This window comes from Mercenaria mercenaria, chromosome 1 (assembly GCF_021730395.1).
Source record: "Mercenaria mercenaria strain notata chromosome 1, MADL_Memer_1, whole genome shotgun sequence".
In the NCBI taxonomy this organism is placed as follows: domain Eukaryota; kingdom Metazoa; phylum Mollusca; class Bivalvia; order Venerida; family Veneridae; genus Mercenaria; species Mercenaria mercenaria.
In genome coordinates, this window is record NC_069361.1 from 4,382,820 (window position 1) to 4,402,795 (window position 19,976).

Sequence of the window (19,976 nt, forward strand, 5' to 3'; positions counted from 1 at the left end):
TTAGTACATGACAATAAAGCTAACTTTTCCTTGTGGTAGCGAAATTAATGCAGCGACATGACAAGATAACCGAGATTTATGTCAAAAGGAAGTGTTTCATACATAATAACCAGGACATAATGTTGCCCGTTCTGATTACCGAGGCAATATATCAAGAACAGATTTACAGATCTTCTCCCAGCTTGGTACAATTATAATTTCACGGTCTATTAATCGCAAGTTGATTCGTGTATTCTCTCATTAGCGGCGTCATTTCGTTTTCATCGGCCTCTTCTATAAACAACAATAAAATTGGCTTGTCCATTCCGTGAGCTTGCTCCAGTTCATTTTTACAATACGCGCTCTGACAAAATTCATTTGAAACAACATTGATTACAACTGCACTATGTTCAAGACATCTTAAGATTTCTTCATATATGCTGCATCCTGGTGTAAAATGGCGGTCACCGAAACATACCAGATCCCTTGGTGTACCACACACCTGTCTTAGTTGATCAGCAAGAACCGGATAGATATATGCCATGACAAAATCGGCATTTTCATTGCTGTAGGACAGGAATACTGGAAACTGAAAACGATATGTTCCGTCCTGAATCTGAGCGATGATTTTTTCTAGTGTACGTTTTCGCTCAATGCGTTTTCTGCGGCGCCAGAATGCAACGAGAACAGATGTTGTTACTGAGATTAAAATAAAAGATCCTACTGACGAAGCAACTGCAATGTTTCTAAGTATTATTGGACGTTCACAGGTTTCATTTAAGTCTTCTATCAGCGGAAGTGAAATTCGATCTTTTCCGTGATTAAAACAGACAATTCTCTCGGAAGAATTCTTGATTAGAGGTGATTGTACGAACCATCGTAAAAATCTTTGATACTTACATACACACTGAAACGGGTTTCCATCAATTTTCACATTAAATTTCGATCGGTTGGCATGAAAATCAAAATATTCATCGAACCAGTCGCGGCTCATTTTATTTAATTGACTGATCGCGTTATTTCTTAAATCTACAAGTGACAGAGAAAAACTTGAATTCAGCGCAATTTGTTCAATATTGTTGCTCCTGATGTATAATTCTTTCAGGTGAACATTGCAACTAAACGATTTTCTTGGAATATAAGTTAGGCCATTATCGGAGAGGTCAAGAATTTGCAATTTCCTAAGATGGCACAACATTTTCTCGAAGTATGATGTATTAAACTGTTGCATGATGCTGAACTGGTTATTGGACATATTTGACACTTTTAATGAGGGTGTACTGCTGAATGATTATCCGTTAAGATATTGGACAACATTTCCTTGTACTTCAAGTTTTTCTAAATTTAACAGTGCATCTGTTTTTAGTACGACGTCAAGATATTGTAACAAGTTATTTTGAATCGAAATCTCTTTAAGCTGAAAAGTTTTGCTGATAATATTGAAAGTAGAATTGAAAACAGTAGAAATTTCTGTGAAGTAACTGTCCATATTCAGTATTTTGATATTCCCGAAATAATACAATTTCTGAAATATTGGAAATATTGGCATTTTTAAATGAAAGTTTTTATAATGAAGGCGAGGCATACGAATCGGCAGTTTAACGTTTTTTAGGAGAAGAGTTTCCAGAGAGCTGCACACTGTTGATGATCTGTTAAAATTTGAAATACTCGAAAATGAAAAATCGTAAACTCGAATAGTGTCACAAATCTTATAGCATGCTGTTAAATCTAGAGTGGTTATTGTTGTATTTCTTACGTGCAATTCCGTTATTTTTCTCCATGACAGGGCTTCAAAGAATTCTTTACCGAAGGATGTCAAGACTGTCGGATGTTTCACATAAGTATTCATGTTGTCAATCTTTAATACTTTCAAATTCGGCATTGATTCCATGTGTTTTAAAACCCTCAATTGATAAAACATTGACGTTCTTTCGCATCCTGGAAAATCAAATTCATATAAGTTACCTAGGCCTTTGAATGCACTCTCTTCAATTGTTGTAAGCCCTGGAGCATGTAAACGCAGGTACTTCAAGGAATGCATATTGCTGAATGTATTGTTGTAAAGATTCAACCATGGTATATAAGATCCGTTCCTTTCTGCAGTCGCTATCTGAAGACGTTTCACTTCTGACCATCCGTTTCCCTGGAAACTAGCATTGGTGATATAAACCTTTGTGTTTGGTACTATGTGAACAATTTCAACATTATCGATTGATCGTGGTAAATCTTTTGGTATATAATTTTCACACAGGAAACTGTTGCGTTGAACGTACTGACAGCTCAGTGCAAATATAGCTCCACAATTTAATGATGCGATCAGAAAGACTAACATATATAAGTATGTTTGTCGGTTCGCCATTATCTTTCGCTTCGTTTCAAAATCTAAGAAGTCATATCATGTACTAACTGCAATAGTCCAGAAATGTTTTTCTTTTTATAAAATAGATTGGTTGCGTCATTTACTGTGACTTGAAATCAGAAAACAACAACTGTTAACGTTTTTATACCATAGGTAGAAGCCCTGGTTTAACACTGTGCAAAGGGTTTTTATTTTCTTTCAACTCGATTGCACATACCTTCCTGGTCTAGCTGTAACCAATGTCTGTACCCTATAAATTAAATGATTAATATTTCAGACAGGCATTATATTCTATTTAGTTATTACACATCTCCGAATACAGTTTAGTGTTATAAAAAAAAGAAACAGGAAAAAATAAATTAAGGAGGAAATAAAAAATAAATTAAGGAGGAAAATATATAGACATCAACTGGTCAAGGCCACTTGATTTGCCCTATGGATAGTTCGCTTCCAATCAGACATTACATAAGACCTACAAATAGCACAGTGTGCTTTCTAAAGTTAGAACACTGCTTCTTTTTGTCATACTTACAGTTGGCAAGATTACATCTAGTTGACTGAACAATCGGTGTAATAAAGTTTAGTTTCCTGATAGTGCCCACTGACTTGTCTTATCAAAATGAATATCAAAACAGATGACGGGATAAGCCATTTTATGAAAGGTAGAATGAAATTGTAATGAAAGAGCAATTAGATCTACTCATGACGTTGTCCTTAAACTTATCAAATATGTTAAGTTTTTAAATTGAAAAACAAAAGTTTTGTGTCTGTCAGTTATTGGTTTCTACCATTAAGTCTAACACACTTGCAGGTCAAAGGTCAGTATATTTTTTCCTGTAAGGACAATAGCCTTGGCACCTGTTAAGGGGTTTGATATTACTTGGCACAAATATGTCCCATAATAAGTCAACGTGTCTAACGCAACACCCTAAATCCTAACTCATAGGTCAAGGTCACAGTCAGAAGTTCAAACTTCAATACTGTTTTCTTCGAAAATGTAATAACCAATCAACAACTGTGACTGTTCTTGGGCATAGCAAAAGTGAAATCATTGACTAATAGCAATCAAATATAATAACGTCACAGATCAGAATTTAGCATAATGTGGTCTTTAATTGCATTTTTGAATTTTGAAAGATTAGAAATCTTTCTTGCATATAAAGGAACGTTATTCCGAATACTACACTTATTGAAAAGAAGTTTTGCAAAAATCTTTCACCGTAGGAAAGATAAGAATGCTTCTTCACTAGATCTTGTTGTGCACTTATGAGAAGTAAGGTAACACACAACTGAACGATGATAAAATGACATAATCACGGGACATGATGTTTTTAATCTAAAAGATATGACAAAATATAATCTTTCCACCTTTACAAACAGGTAACCAGCTGACATTTTAAGAATAATCATTACTGAAATGAGATCTATGTCCAAAGTTAGGTATACAGGAACAACAACAACAAGAAAGCAAGGACAATTGTCCAGTAAGAATAACAACCTCCACAGAACTCATCCTCTCACAGCAGTACATGTATATATGTATGTGTATATGATTTTTTTTTTTGATATGATAGTTTATTCAAACAGAAGGCAATATGCCCATGAGTTTACAACATGTAGATAAATGCAAACATAATATAAATACATGAGAACATCAGTGATATACCTGTACATTGACGTCATGTAAATAAATGCAAACCTAATATACATACATGAAAAACATCAGTGGTATAAATTGATATCATGTAAATATTAGAGTGCAAATATAGTATCAGTGCATGAAAAACACCAGTGGTTTAAATTGACATCTAGCTAATAATGATAATAATGACGACAACGCTTACTACTTATGGTATTCGTATTCAGTTATGTCAAGAATGTCCTACTTTACGACATTTGACTAATTTACGATACAGTGTGCGAAGTTACTTCCGTGTTAATGTTAAACTGGATTTAAATTTGTGAAAATAAGCTATTTGTCCTGCACAGATTGTCAGTCATGGTAAACATATCTATAATACATTTTATGTACTTATTCTCACTTTATGCTGGTTGTCAGCAGCATGGGCTGATGTGATAATTATTAAAGATTTGTGAGCTCCATTCCGGTATTTGGGTGTCCGTTTATGTACTGGGTCTATTGACAGTATTAAGTAATATATAATTATGAACGAGATGGTTAATCAAATTTTTGGGGATAAAATAGATAATGGCCAAGAGTAACAGGAAGTCATTATTTTAAGTATAAGATGAGCTTTAGTTTAAGGTATTAGATCACTAATAGAGAACCTCCTTTTTGAAGAGTATTCAATTCCTACCATAAACCTACTTTTACTGCAATTCTTAGGGGGCGTAGGTTCAAGTCCTACTGGGACCAAATTTTTTTTCCCTAATTTTCCTTTTTTACTAGTAAGTGTTTACTTCTTTCAATACTTATTATTGATGTTTTGTACAAAAATGGAAAAAGATTAATCTTATAAGCAATTTCTTGGTGTTCAAAGAAAATTTACTATTTAAACAGAAGGGGTAGAGTTACAAATCTTTAAAAATATTGAGTTACGCACGGTGAAAGTTCTCTATTTTGCTTTCATTCTTAGATTATATATTGTGGAAGAAATTTAGGTAGGTTTTACGTCTTCCCTATGGTTATTTTTAAATGGAGTAAGCAAAATTCAAAACAGAAACACATCATTCGACCTTATTTTTTCAATGTTGAAGTATGAATTCTGTCTCATTAAATCCGTTTACTTGAGGCACCATAGAAAAAATGATATTGACATTTATATATTGTGTTTTACAATTGTTTACCAATAGTTTGATGTTTCTTCTATTGAAATTAATGGTAAAATGAGTTCTCTGCAAACGTTTTGGATAGTGGCTATCACTTTGAAATTTGTCTCTACTTGAGCTTGAGGAGATACCATAAGTTATTCAAAAATTTTTAAAAACGGCACGGTAAAAATTGTTTAAAATTTGCAAAATAGTGCAAAACACAGTTACCTTTCAGAATATACCAAGCAAAGGCCATTTTGTAAACATTACTATTAGTGACCTAATACCTTAAATATGCAGTGTAAAACTGGTACAGACGGAGAAAAGTGATTAATAAAATATTGCATTTCTTTTCTCAAACGCTTTAAAGGTATATATTGATAATTTGTTTACTATTATCGGACTTTCTGATGACAACAAGTCAACAAATTTTGGAATATTAGGTCTTTTCCAAAAATATTTATGTATATACTGAATTCTAAGCTCCGTAAAAAGTGTGCATTCTAATAAGAAATGAAATTCATCTTCTAATTTATTACAGTATAAGCATTTCCTTTCATTTCTTTCAATTTTTCTAGGTTTATGCCATCGTCCTGTTTCAATTGCTAATCTGTGTGCGGAAACTCTTAACCTTGTCAAAGCATATCTAAATTTTTTTATATTTATTGTATCTAGATAGAGCTTATAACTAAATTCTGAAAACAATTTGTAAGTCGAGGCACGTGTTGAATAACTTAATTCTGCATTCCAGTCTTGACTGAACATATCCTTTAGTTTTTGTTTGAGTTCGCAAATAAAAAGAGTTTCATTTCCTACACCTTGAAATAACCAGACATAGTAAAATCCTAAATTCTCTAATGTGCGTTTAACAGATTTTGCCCAATTGTTCTTCTTAGTTGGTTTTTTTCCAATGTCTTCAACCATCATATTATAGATTTGTTTAATGTACTTTTTATTGTCACTTATAATTATTTTAACCAGTATTTTATAACTCTGACAATTCTGATATATTTGAGTGGCATCCTGCCAAGCTCACCATATATAAAGTTGTTCTGTGTTTGTAGTTTAACGCCTAAAAGATTCTTGCAAAAGTGTAATTGTATATTTTCTATTTTTCTAGAGTCATTTATCCCCCAAACTTCACTTCCATAATTTAATATAGGTGCAATCAGTTTATCGAAAAGGTCAAGTATGTGTTTAACAGTAAGGTCAGTGAATTTTTGTATATAGCTTTTAAGTTTAAAAATTGCTTTTAATGCCTGTCCTGACAGTGCTTCATATGTTTCCGAAAATGAGCCACCTGTAGTAAACACTATCCCTAAATACGTAAATTTTTTAATAATTTCTATTTCTATGTCATCATATAATATTGTTAATCCTCTTTCTATCCTACCTCCTTTTTGAAAAATCATGATTTTGGTTTTCCTAACATTAACAACGAGCTTCCATTTATCACAGTAGTCTTTAAGAATTTTTAAGCCTTCTTGCAATTCGTTAATATTTTCAGAAAACAGTACTATGTCATCTGCATATAATAGAATAAAAAGTTTAAACATTCCTATACATATTCCTTTAAACCCTTTTAACATGAAAGTGTCCTCTAAATCGTTCAAATAAATGGAAAATAGAAAAGGAGAAAGACAATCTCCTTGACGTACTCCTAGGGTGCATATGAAACTTTCACTTAGTGAATTTTGTGTCTTTATTCTTGATTTTACATTTGTGTACATGGATCTTAATACATTTTAAAATTTTCCTCTTACTCCTAGTTTGATCAGTTTCAACCAAATATTTTCTCTGGCCTTTGTAAAATCTACAAAACATACTATTACTTTTTTATTTTCATTTAGCATATGATTTATTAACCCGTGCAAGATAAAGATATTGTCAACTGTTCCCATGTTTTCTCTAAAACCTGCCTGTGCTTCTACATACACTTGATAGTATTCAGCCCATTTGTTTAATCTTTTATTTAGTACCATGGTGAACAGTTTTCCTAATGTGCTTAAAAGAGTTATTCCCCTGTAATTTTCTGGGAGACATTTGTCGCCTTTTTTATACAATGGTATGATAAACCCTTCAGACCATTGATTAGGAAAATAGCCTATATTTAACAATTTGTTGAAAAGATTTTTCAAGTATTTGATAATATATACATTGCCATATTTGAAAAATTCATTAATAAAATAGTCTGGGCCGCCTGCCCTGTTATTGTTCAGTTCTTTACATGCTTCAAAGATCTCAGTATCAGTTATTTCTATGTCTAGTTCACTGAACATACATTGAAATTCACCTTTAACAATGTGTTCATTAAAATAAATTGTATCCTCGTCAGGCTGGAACAACATTGACTCAGGATTATTGATTGTTTTAAAGTAAGCTGCGAAAGTATCCCCTGTTATATTTATTGTTTCTTCATGTGTAACCATACTTTTTAGTAACTTCCAATATTCTCTTGCATTTTTATAACGTAATTTCTCTAATTTATCTGTTTGATTCTTATCGTAATTGAATTTTTTACTTCTTAATATAGTTTTATATTCCGTTCTAGCTTTAACCATACTGATTCTACTGTAACAGTTTTCATTTTTTTCGACTCTATGTGTATTCAAAAATTAAATAACTGTTTTTGTTTTTGCTTACATTCATTGTCATACCATGATTTATTTGAGGTTTCCTTTTCTAAATAATTTTTGTTAATATTCTTACGAAAAAATGGACTACATATACTATTGAATATTACATTAAATTGATTTAAATTTGATTCTACTTCATCTGAATTTTCAATAATTTCCAAATCGTCACATAGCTCTTGAACATTTTGTTGGCTTGTTACATTATTTAGACAGTTCAGAAATTCTTCCTTTTTGTCGTTATTCCATTTATAAACAAACTGAATATCTTCATTATTATTATTTGTATTTTCATTTTCTATTGTTGCCTCACTTTCCATCACAGTTTTTAGTGAAAAATTTATTATACAATGGTCTGATAAAATATTTGCCTCTTTTACTTTGAATGAATTGAAAATTTTCATTAAATCAGTTTTACATAATACATAATCAACAATGCTACTGCCTGCATGTTTTATACAAGTGAAATTTCCGACATTTTTATCTTTTCCTATTCGCCCATTCATAATTCTCAGCCCGGTAAGTTTGCAGAAATTTAGAAGATGTCTTCCATTCTCATTGACAGATAAATCTAATGACTTTCTTGGTAATTCTATATCTGTTGTATAGTCTGGTGGCAAAATGTCTAAATGAAATAAGTATTCATCTTCCACAAAGTCTTTCAGTTGCCCTACCCTAGCATTCATGTCCCCGGCTATTAAAAAATCACATTCTGCATTTAATTCAGTTTGAAAAAATAGCATGTCGTCAACAATTGAGTCAAAAATATTTTGGTCATTATAAAGCTCTCTACTACTGCCTACAGGTATATTGTAACACAAACATAACAAAACATCCTTACTTAATTGTCTTTCAAATAATGTTTTATCAAATTTAATCCATAAAAGATTGTCATCCGTAGTTTTGAGTAATGAAACTTTTTGCTTAATTTTATTTGTTATATATATTATGAGACCACCACTGTCTCTTTTTGCATTTTTATGGTTCAATTTCTATCTAATTTATAATAATGAAATCCACAAACACTACAATCATATTTATCAGTTAACCAAGTCTCATTTAAAAGAATTACTTCATTATTTTCAAAAACTTCAGTAAGTTCTGGAAAATTGAGTTTATTATATCGACGTCCTATCAAGCCTTGCACATTTAGCAATGCAAACCGAATTTCAGTTTCACTTTTCTCCTGTCTGTCCTAAGTAGCACTGTTATCTATTTGTGTATTGTCTGATGTTGGATTTTCCGATGTTCTATTTTTAGATACTGACCTACTTCTCGGTTTACTAGCCGATGAGGTAGTTTGTTTGTTATTTGATTCCTTGCTGGAATTTGCTGTTCCAGATTTTGATGAATTAGTATTTCTCGTCCTCGATAAACTTCTTCCTCGTGTAGGTATTTTAAAAGGCTGTTTCACGGCCGTTTCATGTGATTTATCATGTAATGACGTGGGAGTATTGTCACGTGACTTGACACCTGATTTACTACTGTTATTGTTTACATTTTCACCGCTTTGAACTGGGGTATTTATTGTTAACTTTTGCGTAGGGGCCGTTTTCCGAAAAACTTCATCATTTGTAGAGGGTCGGTGCTGGCAACTATACACTAGTTCCTCAACGCTAGTTGCATCATTACTTTCATGTCTATCATCTGTCGGTTCGAAACCGCGTGTTCTGCTTTCGGATAATATGTCATGCCAGTCTGGGAACATATCACATTCCATTCGCCCGTCGATGTAAAGTTTTGCAGGGTATTTAATTTGAAAGGGTTTTCTCGACATGCGGGCCTCCCTTGCTCGTTCTGAATTGTACAGGGTCCTTCTTGCCTCAACGATTTCTTGGGGATAATCGTGGTCTATCCCGAATGCGGTACCTTTTAGCTTGTACACTTGGCTCAGAATAATTTCAGTGTCTATGTAGTCTCTGAATCGTACAATCATTGGGCGTTTTGGATCTATTTTATTTCTGTATTTTGGGCTTCTCTGTGATCCTAGACGATGAGCTCTTTCGATCACAGTGCCGTTATCATTTGTTGGGAACAATCCGAGTTCTTCACTTATAAAAGCGGTCACTGCTTGTTTATCATCACAGTTCAGTCTTTCCGTTATGCCATAAAATATCAAGTTATTTGGTCGGCCTCTAGCCTCTAAATCAATCGTTTTGTATGACAACATTTTTATTTTTTTATTTTGTATATCAATACATTTTTCTGTCCAAGTTACTCGTTCATGTGCACTGTTGACCTTATCGTATATGTGTGTGTGTATGTATGTATGTGTGTATGTATGTGTGTGTATATATGTATGTATGTAAGTATGTGTGCATATATGTATGTGTGTATGTACGTGTGTGTGTGTGTGTGTGTGTGTGCGTGTGCGTGTGCGTGTGCGTGTGTGTGTGTGTGTGTATATATATATATATATATATATATATATATATATATATATATATATATATATATATATATATATATATATATATATATATATACATAAATGATTAACAAACACACATAAAGCAACGGTAAATTAGAACAAATAAAACAAACAGGCATCAAAGATTAAACATACGATACCTACTGTGAACTAAAGATTACAGAAACGCCAGAAAAACTTGAAGCCGCATTGGAACGAGGACTTAAGTAACTTAGGGAAAAACAGGGAAAAACTCTTTTTCTTAAATGTAAAGGAACCAGATCGGTGAAAAACGCGAAACGGATATAATGTATTACTGCCAGACACCAGTTTGACAAGATATTACGACAATGTGAACGGGCATTTCGTCAATCTCTATCTGTTGAAATTGAAAGTATGCCATCGACTAATCCCAACGAGAATTTTTTAATAAAATCAACAGTTTCGGTCCAAGGAATGATAACAAGATGTGTACAAGTATGTGATGAGGAAGGAAATACTTCATACGATGATCATACAATTTTTGAAAGATGGAAATCAGACTTTTCAAATCTATATAACAGGCCAAATAGTTATGATTTGGACGAGGTACATTATGACCGCGCGAAACTGCACAAACACTAAAATCGAACTCGATACAGCTTACCCGCTTTACACGCCAAATGACCAGTTAAGCCATATCATTAAGAGATTTGTATAGAGGAGGTATTGTCTATAGTTATGGCTGCCAAATCTAAGTCTGTAGCAGGCATCGACAACATTCCTTATGCTGTTTAGAAGTTCCCGCCAGTGATATATGCGTTACACAAACTCTTTCAGCTGATATTTGACAGTGGGCTCATAATGAATGGAGAAAAGTGGTAATCTATCCTATTCTCGGATAAAAGTGTGCACTTAAACTATCGTGGTATTAGTCTCCGAACATGTATTAGCAAACTATATAGCTCGTTTATAAACAGGCAGACTTCTACACATTTAGAAGAGAACGACTGTCTGGCAGAAGAACAAAACGGATTCAGAAAAAGCCGATCATGTGAGGACCATGTCTATACACTAAACGCTATTGTAAAGAACAACGATGATGTGCACACGTCCTTCATAGAAAGCCGTTTGATTTCATGGACAGAGACGTGCTCCTTTATAAACTCCTTAAAACGGGTGTTGATGGAAAGGTATACTACACAATCAATGTACGCCAAAACAATGTTATGCATACGTATTAGCAAAAGTTTCATTGCCAAACGGGCGTTGTACGAGGAAATATGTTGTCGCCGACGCTCTTTTCCGTGCTCGTAAAAGACATTGAAGCAGACAGTAAAGCTCTTGATAATAGTGTTGCAGCCGAAAATACAAAAATCTCAGTCCTTCTTTACGCAGATGACTTTTTCTATTCTAACACAATCCGATTAGTTTTCCTCTTAAACAAAGAAGACTGAAAACTGTTATTCAACAATTCATTTTTCACAATTATTACGTCATAGTGTAAGACCGCTTATCGGCGCGCTGGAAAAGAAGGCACACATTTGATGTATATCGTCAAGAACGTAAATAATAATCCTTGATTACATGTAAGAACCGAAATAACATGTCTCAAACAGTGATTTGCTTATGAATAAAATCATCGTTTGTCGTTTAGATGCGTATAATTATATCACTCGGGCTGCGCCCTCGTGATCTAGACCTAATTCCTTCGCATCTAAACTTCAAACAATGATTTTATTCAATGACAAATCATTGTTTAGGATATATTTAACAAATAATCAAGGCCTTCGAGTGGTTTATCGTCTAATTTACCACGGTTTATCGTTCAGAAGCGTAGGAATTGAACTATTTCTTAAACAACGAACAACGACTTACAGGCAATGCTTTCAAAAACGTTCTTCATACATGGTGCAAGAAGTGGAGGGTTCTAATCAATACTTCGAAATATAAATGCATTTCCGCAAAGAGAGGCGTACCAGAACTGACTTTGTTTACCATATAGGCAATAATGACTTTAGAAACTGTACGTGACTATAAATATCTTGGTGTTATATTCAGTGAGAAAACAGATTACATATTGCACACTGATGCACCGGGTAAAGCGGCAGACAGAGCGTTGGGTGGTGTAATTAACAAAATAGATTCAAAAGGTATATCTAGTGGTTTTAAATCCTAGGGCGTAGGAGCTGGGGGCGGCAGGGGCGGCGCCCGCCGCCCCAATATTTCGAGGAGCGGCGAAATGCCGAACTCGTAAATTTTTGAAAAGGCTAGAAAATATAATTGAAAATAAATACAGCGGTCTTCCATTTATCATAAAGTGCATCGGCGACTGATATGTACACAGAATCTTGTCATATCGCTCATACCTTGCTAGATCACCCTGGTGACAGGGTATTGTACAAAATCGATAATCCGCAACGAACAAGGTCGCTGTATTTTCACGCCCCGCAGACTCGGATTATAGGCAATACATTAATTTAATTAATGAAAGTTAATCGTTTTTAATTGCTTACTGCCAAAATTGCAATTAATGTTTTGTCTCAAATTCTGCCGACAAAGGAAAGTATCTTGAGTAAAACACAAACGCAAATCGGGATTTTTAGATGTCTTTACATAAAATATATTAAATTAAATATTTTTGACACTTAAACATATTGTGTTTGAAAATCAAAGGCACCCGTGAATCATAATGATTAAATTCAACGCATAAAATATAGAAAAATCCTCATAGATTTTACAGATCTAGTTAAATTACAGCTTCTACATAAAAATATAAAAGGCCAATATCAGCCTTGCAGTTTTGCATTTCCAAATCGATCATTTGGTAAAAAGAACCCTGAACTCCGTTCATTCAACCCTCAATGGTTCAAAGAAAACAGTGAACTGCGTTTTACCTTTATAATGCCATTTAATGACTAAATTGCTATAAGGATTGGATTACCCCTTTAAGTCAGGGTCTTGTGCTCGATCCCCTACTTAGACATTACTGGTTTTACCTTGGCAAGACATTGTCCGTATCTAACATCGTACCGCCATTACAGTGTTTAAACATAGTAAACTGTAAATAGGGGTGAAAACTCGAAAAAAAAACGAGTATGTTCAACAGATACTGAGCAGTCCAAGAAGTCGCCAGATTGCACCATTTACTCTAGCTATATGCAAAAATTTCCCGGGGCCACCCCGGACCCCGTTCATAGGAGGGGGTAACCCCCTCCCAAACCCACCCCCTCCGCCGCCCCAATGCTCAAACCGTCCCTACGCCCCTGGGTGGACCTTTGAAAAAAAAATCTACAACAGTTACTGTGTTGTACCAGTATTAGTTTATTGCTCTAGTGTATGGGGATATACGGCATATCAAAGTCTAAATAATGTACAGAACAGAGAGGCACGTTACGGTTTAGGTGTTTATAGGTTCACACCAAATAGCAGCAATAACAGAAGACATCGGATGGTTGCCAGACATGTTCAGAAGGTGGTTAAACATGTTACGTTATTGGAATAAACTTATTACAATGAATTATGATAGACTGCTACAGAGAGTTTTTATTTTGGACTATAATAACCGCAACACTACTAGTAATTGGTCTAGTGAAATCAGACCAATTACAGACTCACTTGGATTATTTAATGAGAATGGGCGATCGATTTAATCTTAACAAATGTCAAAATGGTGACCTTGTTTTCTCAACAGTGGAATACTAGTGTATAGCATATATAAGTCTAATTTCTCAAAAGTTCTAAGACCATGTATATTAAACCTAGAAAAGAATGAACGTTCGATGTTGGCACTGTTTCGCTCTGAGAATTGAAACGAGACGCTACATTGGTGAGCAAGTCAGTGAAAGATAGGCTTTGTGCGAGTAATCATGTTGAAACTGAAATGCACTTTCAATTAGACTGTGTGAAATGCGATCACATTAGACAGCAAATATTTGGTAACATATTAGCATTAGGTGCGTATGTACAGAAAACCCCAGAATATAAACTGTGTTATTTGTTAAGAGAACATACAAGAAAAACTGCAAACTATATTGTGAAAACTTTCTTGTACAGACGGAAATCATTAAACAATTAACAGCTAATGTTATATGACATTTAAATATAAATATAATGTACATATGTGATTTTGCACGAAATTCATTTTGAATATTTCAGCAATGTCTTTCGTTAAAACCATGTTTAAATATTGAATTTGATGTACTTTTACTACATATGATTAATTAGTATACATTGTTGTATATACTATTTCTAATTCAAAAGTGACTTATATGCTTATGGGGCCAGGTGTTCCTAATATTACTGATGAATTTGTATCATACAGTATATTGAATATGTATAACACATTCAAGTCACTATATTAAACAACTTACTTCACTTCACTTCACTTCACTTCACCTACTTCACTTCACTTCACTTCACTTCACTTCACTTACTTCACTCCACTTCAATTAACTTACTTCATTTCATTTTACTTCACTTCACTTACTTTACTTCACTTACTTCACTTCACTTCACTTCACTTCGAGGAACAGTTCCAATGTTAAGTAAAGTACAAAGCACTGAAAACTAGTCGGGATAACGACCTCTACCGGGAATCGAACCCGGACCGCTGGCGTTATAAACAAACGTGCTAACATTGCTCCACTGACACCCTTTTAGGATTTGCAACAGTTAACGCACGTTTGAGGAGGAACCACACTATAACTTTTTTTCAGAGCCCACGTTATTGACTGGTACCAACAAAAACTGGAGGATATTTCTGATTTAGATCTGTGTGTATTTTTACGTTTAATGTATCAGTGACGTTTCCATGACGTCGCAAACATGACCACTTCGCGCACTTTTGACGTCAGATATACGGGGACAAAATCTGCCTTGAAATTATTGTACCGGCAATATTTTTTGACGTAAACCCATAAATAATACATGAAATGAAAGCTGACATGAAACTCCAGACGATGATTTAATCGGAATTGCTCTACGTTTTCGCGTAATAAAATGAGAGCCAAAAAACGAGTTTTCTTTTTACTTAAATTTTCCACAAAAAATAGCTTCGCTCAGCATTAAAAAAAATCCATCCGTAATTTTTTTTACCAAAATTGAATATGTTTTACACTAATACGTCCTGTAAATATGTAGTAAAAACCAGAAAGTTTTACCGTGCCGTTTTGTGGCTATAAGAAATTTTTAAGCATCACTACAGTAACAGTTTTCGACGCTGAAAAAAATGACGTGAATGTGAAGTTACGGCCCTTAAGGTTAGGCAAAAAAAGTTTGTTTCTGGTAACATGCTAAACAAATTGGGTAGGTAGCTAAAGTGCCGCCAGTTTTTATTTACACATTTACAATCAACTAAAAAAATTTTTATTTAATGATGATTTAATCGGAATTGCTCTACGTTTTCGCTTAATAAAATGAGAGCCAAAAAACGAGTTTTGTTTTTACTTAAATTTTTTTCACAAACATAGCTTCGCTCAGCGTTAAAAAATATCCATCCGTATTTTTTTTACCAAAATAGAATATGTTTTACATTAATACGTCCTGTAAATATAATAGTAAAAACAGAAAGTTTTACCGTGCCGTTTTGTGGCTATAAGAACTTTTTAAACATCACTACAGTAACATTTTTCGACGCTGAAAAAAATGACGTGAATGTGGAGACATGGCCCTTAAGGTTAGGCAAAAAAAGTTTGTTTCTGGTAACATGCTAAACACATAGGGTAGGTAGCTAAAGTGCCGCCAGTTTTTATTTACACAATCACAATTAACTGTAATATATTTATTATTAGGTATAAGGCCATGTCACTGCTACGAAGTAGGTTCGAAGTGGCTTTTTTGACCATGTCTGGAAGGTTTTCAACCCAGTTGGGTCCCTTTTGACCTGAACTTGTACCCTTTTAATACATGGTCGACTAGGTATGGGTCCTGGCTACGGATTAAGACCATGTTCGAAAACCTGGGTGAGCCATATGTGTCAGGGGAGGTAATACATGGAGAAATAGTATTGTATTAAATTCATACATATGAATTTCAGCTGATAATGACACTAAGATTTTGACATTTGTTCGAGTCTCTACAGCCCAGGTACCTACCTATACCATATATGAATATGTTTGTAGATGTCTTAGCTTTACATTTAATCTACTTACAAGTCCATATGATGCCATCAGAGCTCAGGACAGGTATCAGAAAATGACCAAACTTGTTATTTGCAGTAGGGTGCTGGCCAAGACTAAGCTCGCCCGTCCCGGGGAGCCGTGAGAATTGCTCCAATGGCGTCATTGGACTCAGTGATGGTAGTGCTTGAATTTTTTAGGACTGCCTTGACAGCTCTGAAAAGTTCATATTTTGAGAATATTACCGGAATTTGACCTATGACCTTGACCCCTAGTCGACCGGGTTCGAACCTGACGTGGCCTGTTTTCTCTAGGTACTTGCTTGCCCTTCGCCACAAGGTATCATTTATTAAAATCGGACATCAGGTTATGAAGATATGACTCCTCTGACAAGGCCAGCCCCTCTATTTAATATATGAAAGAAGTATGCATATCTTCACGAACAATGATACATTTTGAGACGGTCCTCCGACGAAACCGTCGGCGATAAAAATATACAAATTACATATCTGCTCAGACAATGTTTAGATATAATTTATAAAAGTTATTTCAGTAAAATATCTTGTGTTTGGAACATTCTACAATTATGTGAAGTTAATGAAAAACTCTGCCTTTTATCGTACGGAAAAGTACGGAAATACAGCTTTTATCCTAAATTACGTACAGACGGACGAAAAGGTGTTGTCTTTTTTGTCACAAACTTTCAAATTTTGTCATTTTCTGTCAAAACAAGTTTTAATTTGCAGTTATTTCGCCAAAGTAAATATTTTATAAGCACTTTTTCCTTATTTTACGGCAAATATTTTAAGCCAAAAATGGCAAAGTTCAGCAAATGTTCCCGACGGCGTGCTCATCGGAGAGACAATTGTTTTTCATATTCGATTAGACAAAATTTCCAGCTACTTTTTAAAAGAAATTTCAGTTTGATATCTTACTCTTAACGCATTTTATAATAAAAAGAAATTGATGAATTTTTCGAAAAAAATGCGACCAAGATTAGCGTTATACGATCCCTATAGCAAGTCTACAGATCGTACTGACGGACAAAACTTACCTAAAACTATTTATTTCCATAGAAATAATTGATATTCGCCAAAACGTGTTGCTTAAGAGCCTTAGTTGATGTAAAATATTTCTTCACAAAAATAAAGTGTATTCTCGTAATGTTTTTGCTTTTTAACTCCCTGGGGCTGAAATGCGACTATAGGCGTTATATTTTCTACCCCTGTAGCGTCGATATGCGACTATTCGCGTGTTATCAGAACTCCCCAGGACGGCGATTGATGAGTATAGTCGCGGCACCGAGATCATGATGATTGCGATAAGTACTTGTTAATTTTTGACAATCTTGACAAAAGAAAAATTACTTTGCATACTGGCTATTATTTCTTTGATGTAATAATTACTAGTTGTGCTAATAATTAGTTCCCTTGTTAAAATAAATGTCTGTAACTATGCGGTAATGTAAATGAAATAAAAAGACGATCTCCGCTGTGTTTCGTTCATACTGTATTTCAAAAGAGTAAAATAATGTCGTCGGCCAGAGATCTTTCTTAAAATGATGAAAATATTTATTTATTATCATGCTGATTCTGAAATATCAGTTCCGTCGGATGATGATTCCGACGATGCGATTCCATTATCAGATATATGAATGGTCGTAAAATGTTAAGTTTTAGAAGGCTGAAATATTGGTACACTTACATTACATACGATACAAATGGATAAAAAAATAACACAATAAAGCATGTTTCATAAAATACAAAAAAGTATATGTAAATAAACGCATGTTTGTAACTTTAATAATTTTTCAAAGATGGATGTAAATATTACAACTTAACTGTCTCAGCGCGTGACACACAACATTTGTGTACATGTTTAGAAATAGATTATGCATCAAAATAAACCACTGATATTCACACAAAAACGGGTGTAAATTTATGTAATGCTGATGTAAATATTCAGTGTTAATGATGCATTTCTATTTATGGGAATTTAATGTTCAAATATCTATTAAACGCAGTAGCTGTGTTAAAATTATGAATATTTCGAAGTGAAAATTTCAATGTATATTTCAGTTTACACCCAAGTTAATCATGTTTCCCTGCATGATTTCAACTGACTGTATGCGAGTGTGATTATGATAAGGTTAGATAATGTTCTTCGACGTCAGGTGGTAATTCTTATCCCGCCGCAGCAGGTATGTTACGATATCGATGGCACCCATGTTCGAGCCCGGACGACCCTTGGGGTCGGGTTTGAGCCTTGCGCTATACCTTTATGAAATCATTAGGAAGAATTGACCTCATGACCGATATTGCAGAAAATCGATATCAGGGGAGACAACAGCTGTTTGGTATTGGTAACATATATTGGTAACAGGTGACCGGTATTGCGGTGTCGATATCTACTGCCTCCGGGTATTGTCCCCTGGATGTTTATTTCAATATCAAGTGTAATAAAAGAGAAGGTTTTTCATAAGATAATTAAACAAGCTTGAATTATCACTGGAGTTACAAATTATGGAAAAGGGATTTTTCAATAGAAATAAAAGAAGTCATTTTTATCAAAAGAATGTTTAATATGTAATTTTCTGAACCATAGCATTTTTAACATGTTATTTTATAATAATTGAATTAATTTTTATATCAATAGACCATATCTATCAGCAATAAAAACCATATTTTCATATAAAATTATGTTCATACATTTTCTTATATAAGAAGAATGTATATTTTAACATGTTTTCGAAAAACAATGTAACAAATCGGCTGAACATTGCTATCTGTAAACCATTTAGATTCAAGTTAAAGGCAAATATCGATGAAGTCTTTTATTTATTTTTTTTTCATTTTCAACCAAATCTGAAATGTAAATGACCCTTAATCTCTAGAAAAAAGGAGGTTCGTACCCATAGACACATCCTTTTATATTTATGTAGCACTAGCATTGATATTTTTACGGCGTCTCCCATCTATAAAATACGCTGTCGTTGAAAAATAAAATCTGACATATATATTTAAGAAATATGATCTGATTTTACACTGTTTTAAATAAGGCTGTCTTTAAGTATAATATGTGTCTTTTACACATTAGGTACCACCCCCCCCCCTTTCACCCCCCCCCCCCCCCCCCCCCCAACAAAAAAAAAAAAAAAGATCGAACCATGTTTTATCCGATTTTATAACTTTGACGAATATATTTTAAAATTGTCTGATTGATATGTATTATACCTGCTGCCACTACCACGTCCATTCTTATGTCACAAAAATACATACGTAAGTTATTTTGTTGTTTTTTTTTTAAACAGCTGTTTACAATTTAAAATTACACAGGTGTAGGTTTTGAATTATTTTATTCTGAAATGGTTTAACATCACACGTATATCAATCCAGTAATTCTTAACATATAGACAAAATAGGAAGTTTAATGAATCGAAAATTATGGTATGTTTGTAAAATTTAAAAAAAAATAAAAAGATAGAGGCAATCAGTGTGGTACAGGTATTTTGCCGTATTCAAGCAGACATTATTCATTTATAACTACACATATTCCACCAATATATGAAGACTGTTTGCAAAATAAAAAATATGTAAAAGATTAAAATCGCATGATAATTTATATCAGTTAAGTTGGTCTGCTGCAGTTCGCAGTTCGCGTTTCGAATTGCGAACTGCAAACTGGTCTGCAGTTCGCAGTTCGCAGTTCGCGATTCGAATTGCGAA

The 19,976-nt window shown here is 33.8% G+C and overlaps 1 protein-coding gene across 2 annotated transcripts in view; it reads left to right on the forward strand.

The window, feature by feature from the left end:
* The first annotated feature begins 4,192 nt into the window (after positions 1-4,192).
* LOC128555596 (solute carrier organic anion transporter family member 4A1-like) overlaps positions 4,193-19,976 on the forward strand; it is a 56,659-nt gene continuing 40,875 nt past the window's right edge. For both annotated transcript variants that reach the window (XM_053538374.1, XM_053538382.1), the window contains exon 1: positions 4,193-4,340. In XM_053538374.1, the coding sequence (XP_053394349.1) occupies positions 4,338-4,340 (3 nt within the window). In that variant the 5' untranslated portion in view covers positions 4,193-4,337. The remainder of the gene's footprint in view (positions 4,341-19,976) is intronic.